Raw genomic sequence first — 14,774 nt, forward strand, 5'->3', positions numbered from 1 at the left:
TGTATAAAGTCAAAGATGCGTATTGTAACTTCTAGGGCAGTGGTACTCAAAATGTGGTCCCAGATCATCATCTGGCAATTTGTTAGAAATGCAAATTATCAGGCCCCAACTCAAATCTACTGAATCAGAAATTCTGGAGATGGGGACCTTGCAATTTGTGTATTAACAAGTCCTCCTAGTGATTATGATGCATGCTCAATTTTCAGAACCACAGCCCTACGGCAGGAATACGCCAACTTTTTCTATAAAGGGCCATATAGTAAATATTTTAGGCTTTGCAAACCATACATATATGTAGTCTCTCTGCACAACTACTCAGTTATGCTACTGTAGTGTTAAAGCAATTATACCACGACATGTAAACAAATGGGTGTGGCTGTGTTTCAATAAAATTTTATGTACAAAAACAGAAGGGCATCTGGATTTGGCCTGCAAGCAACAGTTTGCCAAACCACTAAAGTAAGAGTAAATATATACATAAATAAACAACTAGAAGAAAAATAAAATATAAAAAGGATTTGATTAATTGAAAAGATTCAGGAAGAGACAGAAAGATAAAACAAGTGGATAAAAATAGAAATAAAGGGCTTCCCTGGTGGCACAGTGGTTGAGAATCTGCCTGCCAATGAAGGGGACACGGGTTCAAGCCCTGGTCTGGGAGGATCCCACATGCCACGGAGCAACCGGGCCCGTGAGCCACAACTACTGAGCCTGCGTGTCTGGAGCCTGAGCTCCGCAACAAGAGAGACTGCACACCGTGATGAAGCGTGGCCCCGCTTGCTGCAACTAGAGAAAGCCCTCGCACAGAAACGAAGACCTAACACAGCCAAAATTAAAAATAAATAAATAAATAAAAAATTTAACCTGAGGTGCCAAAACTCAGGTTAAGAAAAAAAAAAAAGAAATAAAAGATAAAGTGGCAAAAATAAAATCAAATACATCAGTAACTGCCTTAAAAGTAAATGAACTAAATATTCCAAGTAAAAGACCAAGACTGAATTTTTAAAAACAGGTTGCTTAAATGAGATATACTTTACATATAAGGATCACATAAAATTTAAAAAGTAAAATGATGAGAGAGACAGACCATGGCAAACACCAACTAAAAGAAAGTTGCCATAGCTATACTAATTTCAAACAAAGCACCTTGAAGAAGCATTACTAGAGATAAAGAGAGACTTTTTAATAATGATTTAGGAGCCCAATCCAATAGGGGGAAAAAATTAACTCTACATTTTTACGCACCCATAACTCATCTTCAAATATATAAAGCAAAAAGAAGAACTAAAAGGAAAAATAGACAAATCTACAAATACAGACGGAAATAGATTTTTACCCACTTCCCATAAGGTTATACCTTTCTTGACCATAAGCTAGATAGAAGAATTCATAAAACTAGGAGCTTCCTTGGTGGCGCAGTGGTTAAGAATCCGCCTGCCAATGCAGGGGACACAGGTTTTAGCCCTGGTCTGGGAAGATCCCACATGCCATGGAGCTACTAAACCTGTGCACCACAACTACTGAGCCTGAGCTCTAGAGCCCGCGAGCCACAACTACTGAAGCCCACGCGCCTAGAGCCCGTGCTCCGCAAACAAGAGAAGCCACCGCAATGAGAAGCCCGTGCACTGCGATGAAGACTAGCCCCCACTCGTCCCAACTAGAGGAAGCTTGCACGCAGCAACGAAGACCCAACACAACCAAAAATAAATATAAATTAAAAAAAAAAATAAAAGAGTTCATAAAACTAATTCATTATCACAAGCCCCCAAATTTAAAATGTTCTGCAGTTTAGTTTATATATAGGTTATAAATATTACAGGCTTAAAAAGATTTTCTTAATAATTATAAAATATCAGAACAAATCCTATATTTCTTCATAGCACCTACCACTTCCTGAAATAATAGTTTCTTCTGAGTGAACTAGAAGGTGGACTGGAAGTCAGCAGGAACTTTGTCTTGTTTATACTGTAACACCAGTACCTAGAACAATCCTGGGATAACTGTCATAGCTAACTCTTCCTCCTGCTCCCCACCTCTGTCCCCCTAGAGTTTATTCTCAACATAATGTCCTGAGTTGAACAAAGTTACATCACACTGCTGCTCAAAATCCTCCTATGACTCCATAAAAAGGCCTACCAGGACTCCAAGATCTGTGAGACCTTAGATACCACGTAGGTCTCTCCAACATCATCTCCTATTCACTCTCCACCTTTCTCTCCAACCAGTCCCATCAGTCTTCTTGCTGTGACTCATATCAGGGGCTCTGCACCTGTCTGCCAAGAATGCTCCTCCCCTCCATAGCCACACTGCTTACTCACCTCCTTTATGTGTTTATTCATCTATCATTTTCTCAATTAGGTCTGCTTTGGATACTAAGATTATAAACTTTCCACCATCCTGATGCTACTGATCTATCCCTACCTCCCTGCTTTATTTCTCTCTCTAGCACTTACCATTTACATATTTTACTTATTTCATTACCTGCCTCCTCCCAAGGAAATGCATTATCTATTAGAGTGAGAACTTTGGTCTATTTTGCAGACTACCATATCTCCAACATGTAGAACAGCACTCAGAATGCATTTTTCATAGTACAGAGACATTCTGTCTCCAGTAAAAGTGTTACTAGGTTATTTGAAATGAAACACCAAAGACAAACAACTATAAACACTGGATAAAATGTACATTTACAAAAGTCTTCTTAAAAACCTGGACCTAAATAGACATTTCTCCAAAGAAGATATACAGATTGCCAAAAAACACATGAAAAGATGCTCAACATCACTAATCATTAGAGAAATGCAAATCAAAACTACAATGAGGTATCACCTCACAACGGTCAGAATGGCCATCATCAAAAAATCTACAAACAGTAAATGCTGGAGAGGGTGTGAAGAAAAGGGAACCCTCTTGCACTGTTGGTGAGAATGTAAATTGATACAGCCACTATGGAGAACAGAATGGAGTTCCTTAAAAAACTAAAAATAGAACTACCATACGACCCAGCAATCCCACTGTTGGGCATATACCCTGAGAAAACCGTAATTCAAAGAGTCATGTACCACAATGTTCATTGCAGCTCTCAATAGCCAGGACATGGAAGCAACCTAAGTGTCCATCAACAGATGAATGGATAAAGAAGATGTGGCACATATATACAATGGAATATTACTCAGCCATAAAAAGAAACGAAATTGAGCTATTTGTAATGAGGTGGATGGACCTAGAGTCTGTCATACAGAGTGAAGTAAGTCAGAAAGAGAAAGACAAATACCGTATGCTAACACATATATATGGAATCTAAAAAAATGGTCATGAAGAACCTAGGGGCAAGATGGGAATAAAGACACAGACCTACTAGAGAATGGACTTGAGGATATGCAGAGGGGAAAGGGTAAGCTGGGACAAAGTGAGTGAGTGGCATGGACATATATACACTACCAAACGTAAAATAGATAGCTGGTGGGAAGCAGCCGCATAGCACAGGGAGATCAGCTCGGTGCTTTGTGACCACCTAGGGGGGTGGGATAGGGAGGGTGGGAGGGAGGGAGATGCAAGAGGGAAGAGATATGGGGACACATGTATATGTATAACTGATTCACTTTGTTATACTGCAGAAACTAACACACCATTGTAAAGCAATTATACTCCAATTAAGATTTAAAAAAAAAAAAAAAAAGGGCTTCCCTGGTGGTGCAGTGGTTGAGAGTCCGCCTGCTGATGCAGGGGACACGGGTTCGTGCCCCGGTCTGGGAGGATCCCACATGCCGTGGAGCAGCTGCGCCCGTGAGCCATGGCCGCTGGGCCTGCACGTCCGGAGCCTGTTGCTCCGCAGCGGGAGAGGCCACAGCGGTGAGAGGCCCGCGTACCGCAAAAAAAAAAACCAAAAAACAAAAACTCAGTAGGCTCACACTGGTAGTACTCCCAAGCAATAGCAAAAGCAAATGCAAACTTTTCCTGGAAGACATTCTCTGGCCTCACATTATTTGCACAAATAATTTTCCAAAGATCACTTGGCATGACAGGAAACAAGACACCATGAGCAAGAATAAACAGAAAGAAATAGACAATAGGAACAGATCCTAGAATTATCAAGGTCCTAGAATTTCAAATTCAAATTTTAGAATTATTAAGCACAGGCTATAACACACCTGTACTTGGAAGCTTTTACTAGGCAAGCTGAAAATAACTCAGGCATAAGAAAGTTATTTTCAAAGTGACATAGTTTTTTTTTAAAACAACCAAACAGAACTTCTAAAAATAAAAATACAATAACTGAAATTTAAATTCAGTAGGCAGGCATAACAGTAGATTTTAGACACAGCTCAAGGGATCATTAGTGAACTAGAAGATAAATCAGAAAAAAAATCACCCAGGATACCTACAGTAGGTGCTTCAATATTAACTGAATAAACAAAAAAAAAGATCAAGGGACTCCCTGGCGGTCCAGCGGTTAAGACTCCAGACTTCCAATGCAGGAGGTGCAGGTTTGATCCCTGGTCAGGGAACTAAGATCCCACATGCCACGTGGCGTGCCCAAAAAAAAAAAAAAAAGGATCAAATACAAAAAGTAACCTATAAATCATGATTATGTTGACACTTCTCTTCTCACTCCAATGTTTCAAAATGACAATACTATGGTTTGGTGCAGAAACTGAAAAGGATGAACATATTAACAAGTACTAGAGGACATAAACTAATAAAGTGAGCAGGCTGGAGTGGTTATGTGTATGACAGAAGAGAAAGAGAGAAAAAGGAGGAGAGGAGCTGATAAGAGTAGGAGAAAGAGATGAAGATGGAGGAGGAGGATAAGACTGGGAAGAAGAGATGGTGATGGAAGGAGGAGGCAGAAATAAAGGAGGAGGAGAAGGAAGAGATGGAAATAGAGGATGAAGAAATGGAGTAGGAGAAAGGAGGAAAGGGATAAGAAAAGGAGGGGGAGGGACAGGCAAAAATTGAGGGGGGGGAAAGAAAAAGAAGCCCAAGTAGGATAAGGCTTTACCTTTTGTTCCCTTCATATAACACTTGGAAACTGCCCTCAGCAAACACTGAGCTATTACAGGCCCACAATCCCATACCTGCATACGTGAAAGCCAAAAAGCTCTTAAAGTCCACCTTTACTTGTTTTGTGTTTTTAAATTCATTTGGTGGCAAAATCTGAACTGATTTGAACTCAGTTTATAGCAAAACATGATGTGAACTGACAAGAGACTATTTATTATGTGTATTTTACTCATTGTGAATTTGTATACATTTAACTGCAAAAATATTAATATGTTTGATTACAAGGTATAGCCTCAGACCCAGCTGGAGTTGTTATACAATGTATGGTGTATGGCCATATTAGTTTTCTAAAATCTGACATATTCTGAATTCCAAAACACAACTGGTCCCCATGGTTTCCGATATAAAATAGTAAATTCATATTACCATAATCAAGTCCCTTCCCTTTTTTCTTTTTCCCTTCAAATGAAAGCCATATATTTAAACATTCCACTTCACTTTTATGGGTACATGTATGTGAAAACCTGAAATTTCTGCTTCTGAATTCATACAAAATATGAAAAACTGCTCCATCTTCATGGCAAACAAAAGAGCAAGCCAAAACTTTATACCATTTCTCAAGAAAAAAAGAATTCATTTGGTATTTTCTTCAGTGAACCAACCCGTTCAGTAAGAACCCATGTCACAGATTTTCATGCAAAAAATATACTCTTTCATATTAAGTAGTTTCTTATACCAAAGTTCTGCTTTTCACTTGAAGCTATATCCTTCCTTATTTTAATTAAAACAATTGAGTAAAAGGGCTTTGGATTTCTAAACTTTTATACACTCGCATATCCAGCAATGACCATGGTCACAGCTAAATTAGCAACTGAGACTAGGAAACAATAATCCCTGTAAGCTATTGTACCATAGGTGTCTCAGAAAACTCAAAAACATTTTAGTTGGCCACTCTCCACTCTGCTTTTACAATAGGATACTCTCCTTGGCTTTCCTCTGACCTCACAAGTCCCTGTAGCTCAGTATCTTCCTCCTTTACTCAACCACTAAATGTTGAACATCCTCCTTCTCTCTAAACACACTTTCTAAATGGCTTCATCCATTCTCAACAGTTTTAAATATCTTCTATATATGCTGGCAACTCTCAAATGTTTTTTTCTTCAACAAATAAATGGCAAGTGGAGAAAAAAAGAGATGAACAGAGGGTTAAGAGATATATCAACTAACTGCAATGGTGAGCCTTGTTTGAATCCTAATTCACTGTCAAAAGATATTTATGAAACAATCGAGGAAATGTGAACACTGAACATTTGATACTATGGGTTAATTTTTTTAGATGTGAAAATGGTACTGTAAGTGTCTCTTAAAAAGATGTTTTACTTTATTTTATATATGAGTAGGAGTGCATGTGCGTATGTACACACAAACATATCCCACTCCAGCAGGATAGTAGGGCTTGGGCAGATAGGTAGGAATACAGATGAATAAATATTGGCTATGTATTGATAATTTCTTGAAGCTGGATAATGGGTGGTAAGGAAGGTCTGTCATAATATATTCTCTATTTCGGGGTATGTTTGAAGTTTTTCCTTAAAAATTTATGGTAATTTGAACACTTGCCCAGAACACTTGAAAGTGTGTTTACTCTCTTGCCCAGAACCCTGCAATGGAACACAAAAAAATGATAAGCAACATCATAAGAGCAAAGAAAATGAAGCAAGGCACAGAGTATGTGAAATCAGCACCTAAAGATAGCAACAATTTCTTATAAGATGCAAATAAAAAGGATGGAAGGCTTTTGAAGAATACCGTAGCAAAGCTGCAACTTAGAATTCTCAGAAGCAGAATCAAACAGCAGAAAGAACTGATCTGCCTTGTAGAATGACAGAAGTGACAGTTTCTGAGCCAGCAAGTACAGAGCTGATTAGCAAGGAACAACTGAAAACCTATGGAATGATTTCATCATTAAGCTCTTCCCACCCCCAACTCAGGGAGCTCCGTATTTTACACACAGGTGTGCACGTGCATTCTGTAAAAATGGAACCACCAGAAAAGGAAAGACAGTTTTTAGAACCATTTAAACTTTTGTTTGCCAAAATTAAAATTTAATAGAAGAACTGGATAAGAAAGTCAAGGAAATCTCCCAGAACACAGAATAAAAGAGAAAAGCATAAATGGAAGAAAGAATACAAAACATAAAAGACACAATGAATCAATCTAGAAGGTTCAATATCTGACGAATAATAATTCCATAAGGAGAGACTAAAACTAATGAAGGGGAGAAACTTACCAAAAAAAAAAAAAAAAAAGATTTCCCAGGGCTAAAGAGAATCACAAGCTTTCAGAACTAAAATAATCAAATAGTAAAAACTAAGAATGTCTTCAATTTAAACTAAAATGAAAAATTTCAGTAAAGTGATTAGAAACTGAAAATCAAAGTGCTTCAAAATAAAATAATCACCAGATTTTAAAAATATAAATTTTATTTATTTATTTAGTTAGTTAGTTATTTGGCTGCATTGGGTCTTCGTTGCTGCACATGGGGTTTCTTTAGTGCGGCGAGCTGGGGCTACTCTTCGTTGTGGTGCATGGGCTTCTCATCGCGGTGGCCTCTCTTGCTATGGAGCACGGGCTCTAGGCACAGGGGCTTCAGTAGTTGTGGCACGCAGGCTCAGTAGTTGTGGCTCACGGGCTCTAGGGTGCAGGCTCAGGAGTTGTGGCACACAGGCTTAGCTGCTCTGCGGCATGTGGGATCTTCCCAGACCAGGGATTGAACCCGTGTCCCCTGCATTGGCAGGCAGATTCTTAACCACTGCGCCACCAGGGAAGTCCCTAATCACCAGATTTTAATATTCACATGAAGATACTGTTCAACAGCACAGTTAATCTTAAATAGTTAACTATTTTATTTATTAAAAATAAAGTTTATTCCATACAAAGTTTAAGAGAGGCCAAGAAAGTTGATAAACTCTCTTAAAATTTCTAGGTAGATATTAACTCACTAGTTAAAAAATATTTGAAGACTTTTACCCTCCTCTTTAAAGGGGCCTTTAAAAATTTAAGACCTTCAATAGTTCAGTGAAGTAAAAAGCTAAACACAATTTAAACCGTTATTTGGTATTAATAAAAGTAAATAACATATTTCATGATAACCATGATATCAAACTAAACAATAAATGAGCCTCATAATAAGGCTTATTTAGAACCTTTACAAAATGTAGTCATTTCAGGTAGTTAAAATTTCATGACAGCTACAGCTTGGTTATAACAGCTGTCAAGAACATCTACTATACATCCTACATGTATACAAAGAAAAGATGTAAATCTTTTCTTGAAGATTCAGGTTCATTAGCAACATCATGTTTGAGGATAACTTGCTACTGATGTCCAACACTTTGCACCCAGATGGGTAAATGGGTCTGTATCAAGAAGATTTTCAATCTTAGTTCCCACTACTTATCTGCCTTTATTGCTGCTGAATGCCCATTTTTTTTCTCCCTTGTAATTTACTTTTTCTCCTCATAGACTCTTTTTTTCCCTTACTGCTCCTAGAAGAAAAGCTTGGTCTTTTGGCAAGTTAAAGGGTTGCTTTCTTTCAGTGACTTAAATTATCCAATCCTAGTGTATCACATAGAATATTCAAGGGTTTCGAAGAATAGAGATCTATTCAACATTAATTTCTTGCTATTGTTCCCTATCCCCCAAACCAGTAGTTATATGTCAGTTTGGAGTGGTCCCAAAAGGCTTACCTATAGAATGCCAAGGTTATGTCATCGCTTGTATGGATTTTTTAAGAGATTCAGTGTTTGGAATAATAGATTGTGTTGAAATATTTAAAGTTTAGAAACAGTCTATTTGCAACAAAATCTTATTTCTTTCCAGCCACTCTGCAGCATAACAACAAAAGGCCAAATTCCTCTCGTGAGCTTTTGAGGCAGATTTCAGGGCTCAGAGCCACATAATAATCCTACAGGTTTTTAACTCTATCTGGTTTGACTGCCCAGAGCTACTTCACAATCATCTGACTGCCTGGTTTTATATTCTTAGGTGAGGATAAAGACAACTAAACAGCCAGGCACCTGAAAAAGCCACCCCTGACAACTCTTCAATCGTTAGTCATTATAGTACTTCACAAATACGAATTTGTCCAGAAATAAAACTGTTAATAAATAAAATCTTTCATATGGCCTTGAAGTTAAGCTTATATATTTAATAGATAACAGATTAATAGCCAGAACATACAGAGCAACTATAAGTAAACAAAAAAGTCAAAACCAGAAAGTTGGCTAAAGATGCCAGAAAGCAAACCACAAAAAAGAAAATACAAACAACCAAACGTATGAAGATGATCAACCTTATTAGAAAGATGTTTTTTAAAAGGGTGAGATATTTTTCACCCATCTGATAGGCAAATTTTAAAAAGATTAATAATAATGAGAACTCAAAAGAATGCAAGATAGAAGGCACTATTGGTGGGAATGTAAGTGGTAAAGCCTCTTTGGGAGGAAATTAGAGATAGCTAACACAATTTGAAATGAATAAAAACTTTGATCCAGAAATTCAACTTCCAATTATTTTAAAAAATATATATGTGCACACACACACGATTTGTACAAAGATGTTAATTTCAGAATCATTTAGAAAAGTTACATGTGATTAAGCAATCTGAAATTCCACAAAGAAATGGTTATGATATATCCATACTATGGAATACTGTGCAACAGTTCAAACAAATAAAACAGTTACACATGATGGCATAAAAAAAGATCACTATGCGATATTGAGTAGACATAGTAAATGGCAAAAATATGTTAAGAATGATGCCATTTATGTAAACATGGTCAAAAACAAAATAATTCATTTTGATACTTAATATATATGTAAGGCAGAGTAAAAGGTATAAAAAGACAAACTCCAAACTAATAAAAGTGCTCATCTCTGCTTATCCCTGGCCTTGGGGCTTGGAGGTGGTTCTGAGAGGATTTTTGCTTTATCTGCATTGTTTGAATTTTTAAAAATAGAAGATATTTGTGTATTAAAGAATAAGAAACAAAATAGGTTAGGAATAACATAATCCATTTGTTGTATGTGTTCACATGATACTAGTATGATGTATGTGTATTACGTGAGAGAGACTAATATACAGAGAAGTATATATGAAACTGTTGAGAACTATAAATCCCAAGATAACCTGTTACTACTGTTTAGGTGTTTAATTTTTTAATAAAGATATATTACTTTATCAATAAAAATCCAATAAAAGTATTTCCATTTTAAAGAAGAAAATATGCAAGAAGGTTACCCTCTGAGCTTTATGAGGTTGTTACTTTGATTTTTTAAAAATCAGTGCATTCCTATACAGTCTGAATGTATTCAGTATTACTTGAAAAAAGAAAAATTAAATAAATATACACTGATAGCCATTGAACTTATAATGCTTAAAAAAGAAATAAAATCTGGATACAACCCAAATCAAATGCAATATTTAGAGTTGCTTGTAAATTAAGGTTTAGAAATAGCAATCAAACAAACAAACTTGGCAATGCCATTAAGTATATAAGAACTTAATTTGTTAACTTTGATGGCTTTTGCCTTAAAAATTAGAAGTTTATATTGTTATTTATTTCTATAAGGACATATAAAATATTTATGTAAATTCTTGGGATAAACTATAACAATATGCAAAACCAGATTTAGTATCATATTTCCATTAACATGTGTATAAAAGTTTAAATGACTGTTTACCAATATCATCCTTTTGGTAAGTTTGCACCCTATTCCACATCGTCCCAAGGGGGCAAACTCCTTAGAGAGAAGTCATTATACAGTCATAAAGGAAGCTGAAACTTAGAGTTAAAACTCCCAAATACAGACCAGTCTTCCTAAAGAACATAGTGAAAAATACACAAAACATTTTTGAAGTAACCTCAAATTCCCCTTCTTACACATCTCTGGTGTTGATGTAATTATAAAGTATACCTCTAAGCATCTTAACAAAATGTTTAATAATGAAAAAAAATGCTCAAGTATTAAGTGTTATGAAGGACAATACTGAATGCACATTTGAGGCTCCAGATTTGATTCTGGTTTGCTTTGTGCCTGGATCTGGGACTTATAATCTCAACAAGCCTTAGTTTTCCAATCTGTGAAATGGAAATACCCAAATACTCTGTACGCTTCACAGTTATTTGTACCTTAGGAGTTAATGTACAATAAGTATACTCAAGTGCTTTGGAAAACTATACAGCACTATATATGTTTTTAAAATTATTCTTATCACAATAAAACACTGGCAAAATCAATTTTTGATCAGATTACACCTGTATAGAATTTGTAAAAGACTAAATATTTTCTAGAGAACTATTTACTAGGGACACTGACAAATCACAAACATATCAATTGAAACAGTGCCCATGGCAAGCCATTTTGCTTCTTTATATACTTTATCACCACAGAATTCTACTTGTTGTCAAATACAACAGGAAAGATATCAAGCTAGCTAACTAAACCTTCCTGCCAAATCTGTCATTCTTCCAAAGGCCATGTTCTCTCTTCAAAGCTTTTATATTATTCCATGTTTCTTCCAACATCCCTTTATATCCACCACCAAAGACAGAGGGTTTGCTTGGGTTGCAGGATAAACTGTCATCTTGTATTTGCCAGATCCCATACAGACATATCAAGTAGAAAAAGATACCAAATGACAAGTACGCACACACGTGCACACATGAACATACGAGTGTGTGTGTGTATATACACACACACACATACACACACAAAGCGTCCTTCGTTCTTTAGGGAGAAATATATTTCTTATACAGCAGATGACTGTCACTTTAAAAGGAAGTGTATAGCACAAGCAAAAAAAAGAAAAATAAATCTTACTCACCATCTCCCATAGCCATTCAGATGGTCCAGGGAGCTCTCTCAAACCAACAGGTCAAACAGCACAGCAAATAAATGCAGCTCGGTGCCTGCGCCACTGGGCTCGGCCTGCAGCCTGCAGACACCCTGCAGACACCCGGAGCTCTGTGTGACCCAGGCCGCTGCAGCTCTGCACCGCAATAGCCAACAGCTGCTACTCCACTTCAAAATAAAAGTCTGGGGTCTTGCTGAAAGCCCTCGTCTATTTAGCAAAGCCTAGCAGAGCTTGATCAAGATTATTCTTTAACTGCACATATGAGGTTAGATATACGTTATGGTGTTTCTCCTTGTGCTGGCTGCCTGAAATTTAATGTCAGAAAAGCTCTGAGAGCCAATAAATGCCATCCCACTGGGGGACTTTTAATGCAATCATCAAAACACAAGGCATGTGTTCAGCAATCATTTTCTGCTTCCCTAAAGATATCCATGTAATCAGTAGCAATCACATGATCTGAATGAATTAACTGATTTGTGCCTTTTTAAAAGGTTTTCATCCTTTTGCCGTTACCTTTTAATATTTACAACAGAAGACTGCTAGAAGTGCACAAACAGGAAGAGCTCAGTTTCCATGATTAACTGCTCTCATTATGCAAGAAGCATTTCTGGCTGCCGTAAACAAATCACGTCAAAGGCAGCCCATCAAAGGCTGCTCTGTATGCAGACGGCAGGGCCACACGGAACAAAGCTTGCTTCTGGTGGAGGAGACAGAACCTGGCCAGTGCGCAGCTGCAGGGACACCGAGCACCCTCCATCCAAGCTGCACAACCATCAGCACATTGGCAAGCTCCAAGAAGGCCCTGGAGCTCATGGTCACAAACAGATACATTTTTAAATCAACCTAAGAAAAGGGCTACTTTGCTTTTCACCAAAGGGTATGTTATAAACTAGACTGCAAGTTACCTCATTACCTCTTTTGCCAAATATCAAGGTAATTTCAAAGCCTAATTTCTGTGGTTTCGTTTATTGCCAGCCTCCTAAAACAATGCTTTTCCTAGCAACTGTTTTCAAAGAGAGAAGCTGGGAAATATTTTACAATGATTACATGCCAAGACTGCATTAGGTCCTACACACACTTGACAAATCAGAATTACGCATAGTTTTTTCAGTGAAAAAGAAAAAGACTTGCAGTCACAGCCACCAACACGTCTGTGCTTGTATCTCAGTTAGCATAGGAGCCTGTCTAGAAAACACCAGACCCTGCCATAATCACAGGGGGGCCTGCAACTTTCAGTCTTTTCCTTCCTACAGGGCTGGTGTTGCCTTCTTTCAGCCATGATTTGATTAATTTTAAATCCAGTTTCCTTCTAATAGCAGAGCTAATTCCACTGCACTTAAGGATTCTGCCTAACTTACTCTGTAATACAAGAATTAAAGTGAGGCTTGAAAAACCCTCGACAAAAAAAAAAAAAAAAAAAAAAAAAATGCCATGCATTTCTCACTATTCCCAAATTAAACGACATGCTCCAATCTCTGATAATAGAATTTACTTTGTGTTCTTGAGTGTGCTGAACTAATGCTCTAGAAAATCAAGTCAAAGAGTTCAATCAAAACTTAAAAGCGTAGATATGGCAATAATGAAAGAAATCAGAGACAAAAGCATGAGATGTAAAGTTATGTATCAAGACATGTATAAGGGGAGAAGAGGCAGAAGGAAGAGGAAATAAAGTAACAGACAATTTTTCCAAACAATAAATGTATGTAAGATAGTGTTGGGCCATGTCACTCTCACTTACCACATGCCTCTCCAGCCTAAAACCCTTCCTACTCCCAGAAGTCTACCAAACTCTTCCCAAGGCCTACAAGACCCTCATATAATGGTTCCTGCTTACTTTTCCAATTTTTCTCATACACAGTCTCCCTTCCAACAGAGCCCTAGCCTCACTAGGCTCCAGTCAGCCCTGGCCTTCCTTCCTTTCTTCAAATACACTAAGACCTTTTCCACCTCTTGGCCTTTATGGTCACATTTTCTCTGCCCAAAGCATTTTTCCTACCATGTATCCAATGGCTAGCTCATTCTCCTTTATCAAGTCTCAATTCAAATATGTCAACTCTGAGAGACGCTTGCCCCACTATTCTATCTAAAGTGGCATCAGTGAGTTACTTCACATCTCCATACCCTATTTACTTCACTTAATGACTGTGTAGATGATAACTTTTAACTGCAGTGGCTCTTAAAAAGTTATACCACCTTTACAACAAATCCTCTGGGTTTTTGTTTGTCTGTTTTTGTCTGTATTTAGTAAAATGATTTTTTCATCCCCAAACACCCTCAATGAATATATTATAAGAAGTGTGATATTTTATTATTATGGTTTCAGGCAAAGACACATTAAAATTTTTTACTTACCATAATAGTTTCTAGTCACAGAATATCAGATGAAACAAATCCGAATAGAATGCCATGTTTGGGTGAACTCACAATAATTTGCTTTGCATATGTACACCAAGTGAGAGAGAAAAGAGGTGGTATCTTTAATAGCTCTTCAATCTGTTGTGTGCATGAACTATTTCCACAAGTTTCCATGATGAGCCTTTATTTTGTCCTAGATGTTTTCCTGGTCTATAACTTTATTTTCAAGTTTTAGTTTGAGTGCACAATAACAATGAGCCAAGAGGGACTGAAAATTATGTGGGGAAAAATTGTGCAGAAATAAAAAAGGAGTTGAATAAACCTTCATTACACTATTTTAGGTATAAACTATTTATTTGCCTTCAAATTGCTAGTTATAAAAATTTGTTTTCAGTGCTCAATTGATGTATTTTTCTACCTGTGAAAATTATTCAAGCATCTTGAGTTGGGATGAAACATAACATAATGTTAGTTAGGAAAAATTAAGAAATAACTT

The 14,774-nt window shown here is 37.1% G+C and overlaps 1 protein-coding gene across 9 annotated transcripts in view; it reads right to left on the minus strand.

Moving 5' to 3' along the window:
* Positions 1 to 14,774, minus strand: part of CLASP2 (cytoplasmic linker associated protein 2) — a 177,705-nt gene that overhangs the window by 126,354 nt on the left and 36,577 nt on the right. The window contains exon 1 of one of the 9 annotated variants that reach the window (XM_029241796.1): positions 11,894 to 12,596. The exons of the other annotated variants lie outside the window; for them this stretch is intronic. Coding sequence (XP_029097629.1) covers positions 11,894 to 11,909 — 16 coding nt within the window. The 5' untranslated portion in view covers positions 11,910 to 12,596. Of the gene's footprint in view, positions 1 to 11,893; positions 12,597 to 14,774 lie in introns of those variants that run through there. 9 annotated transcript variants of the gene reach the window in all.

Source organism: Monodon monoceros, unplaced genomic scaffold (genome assembly GCF_005190385.1).
Source record: "Monodon monoceros isolate NGI ecotype Baffin Bay Population unplaced genomic scaffold, NGI_Narwhal_1 Super_Scaffold_3, whole genome shotgun sequence".
Lineage (NCBI taxonomy): Eukaryota > Metazoa > Chordata > Mammalia > Artiodactyla > Monodontidae > Monodon > Monodon monoceros.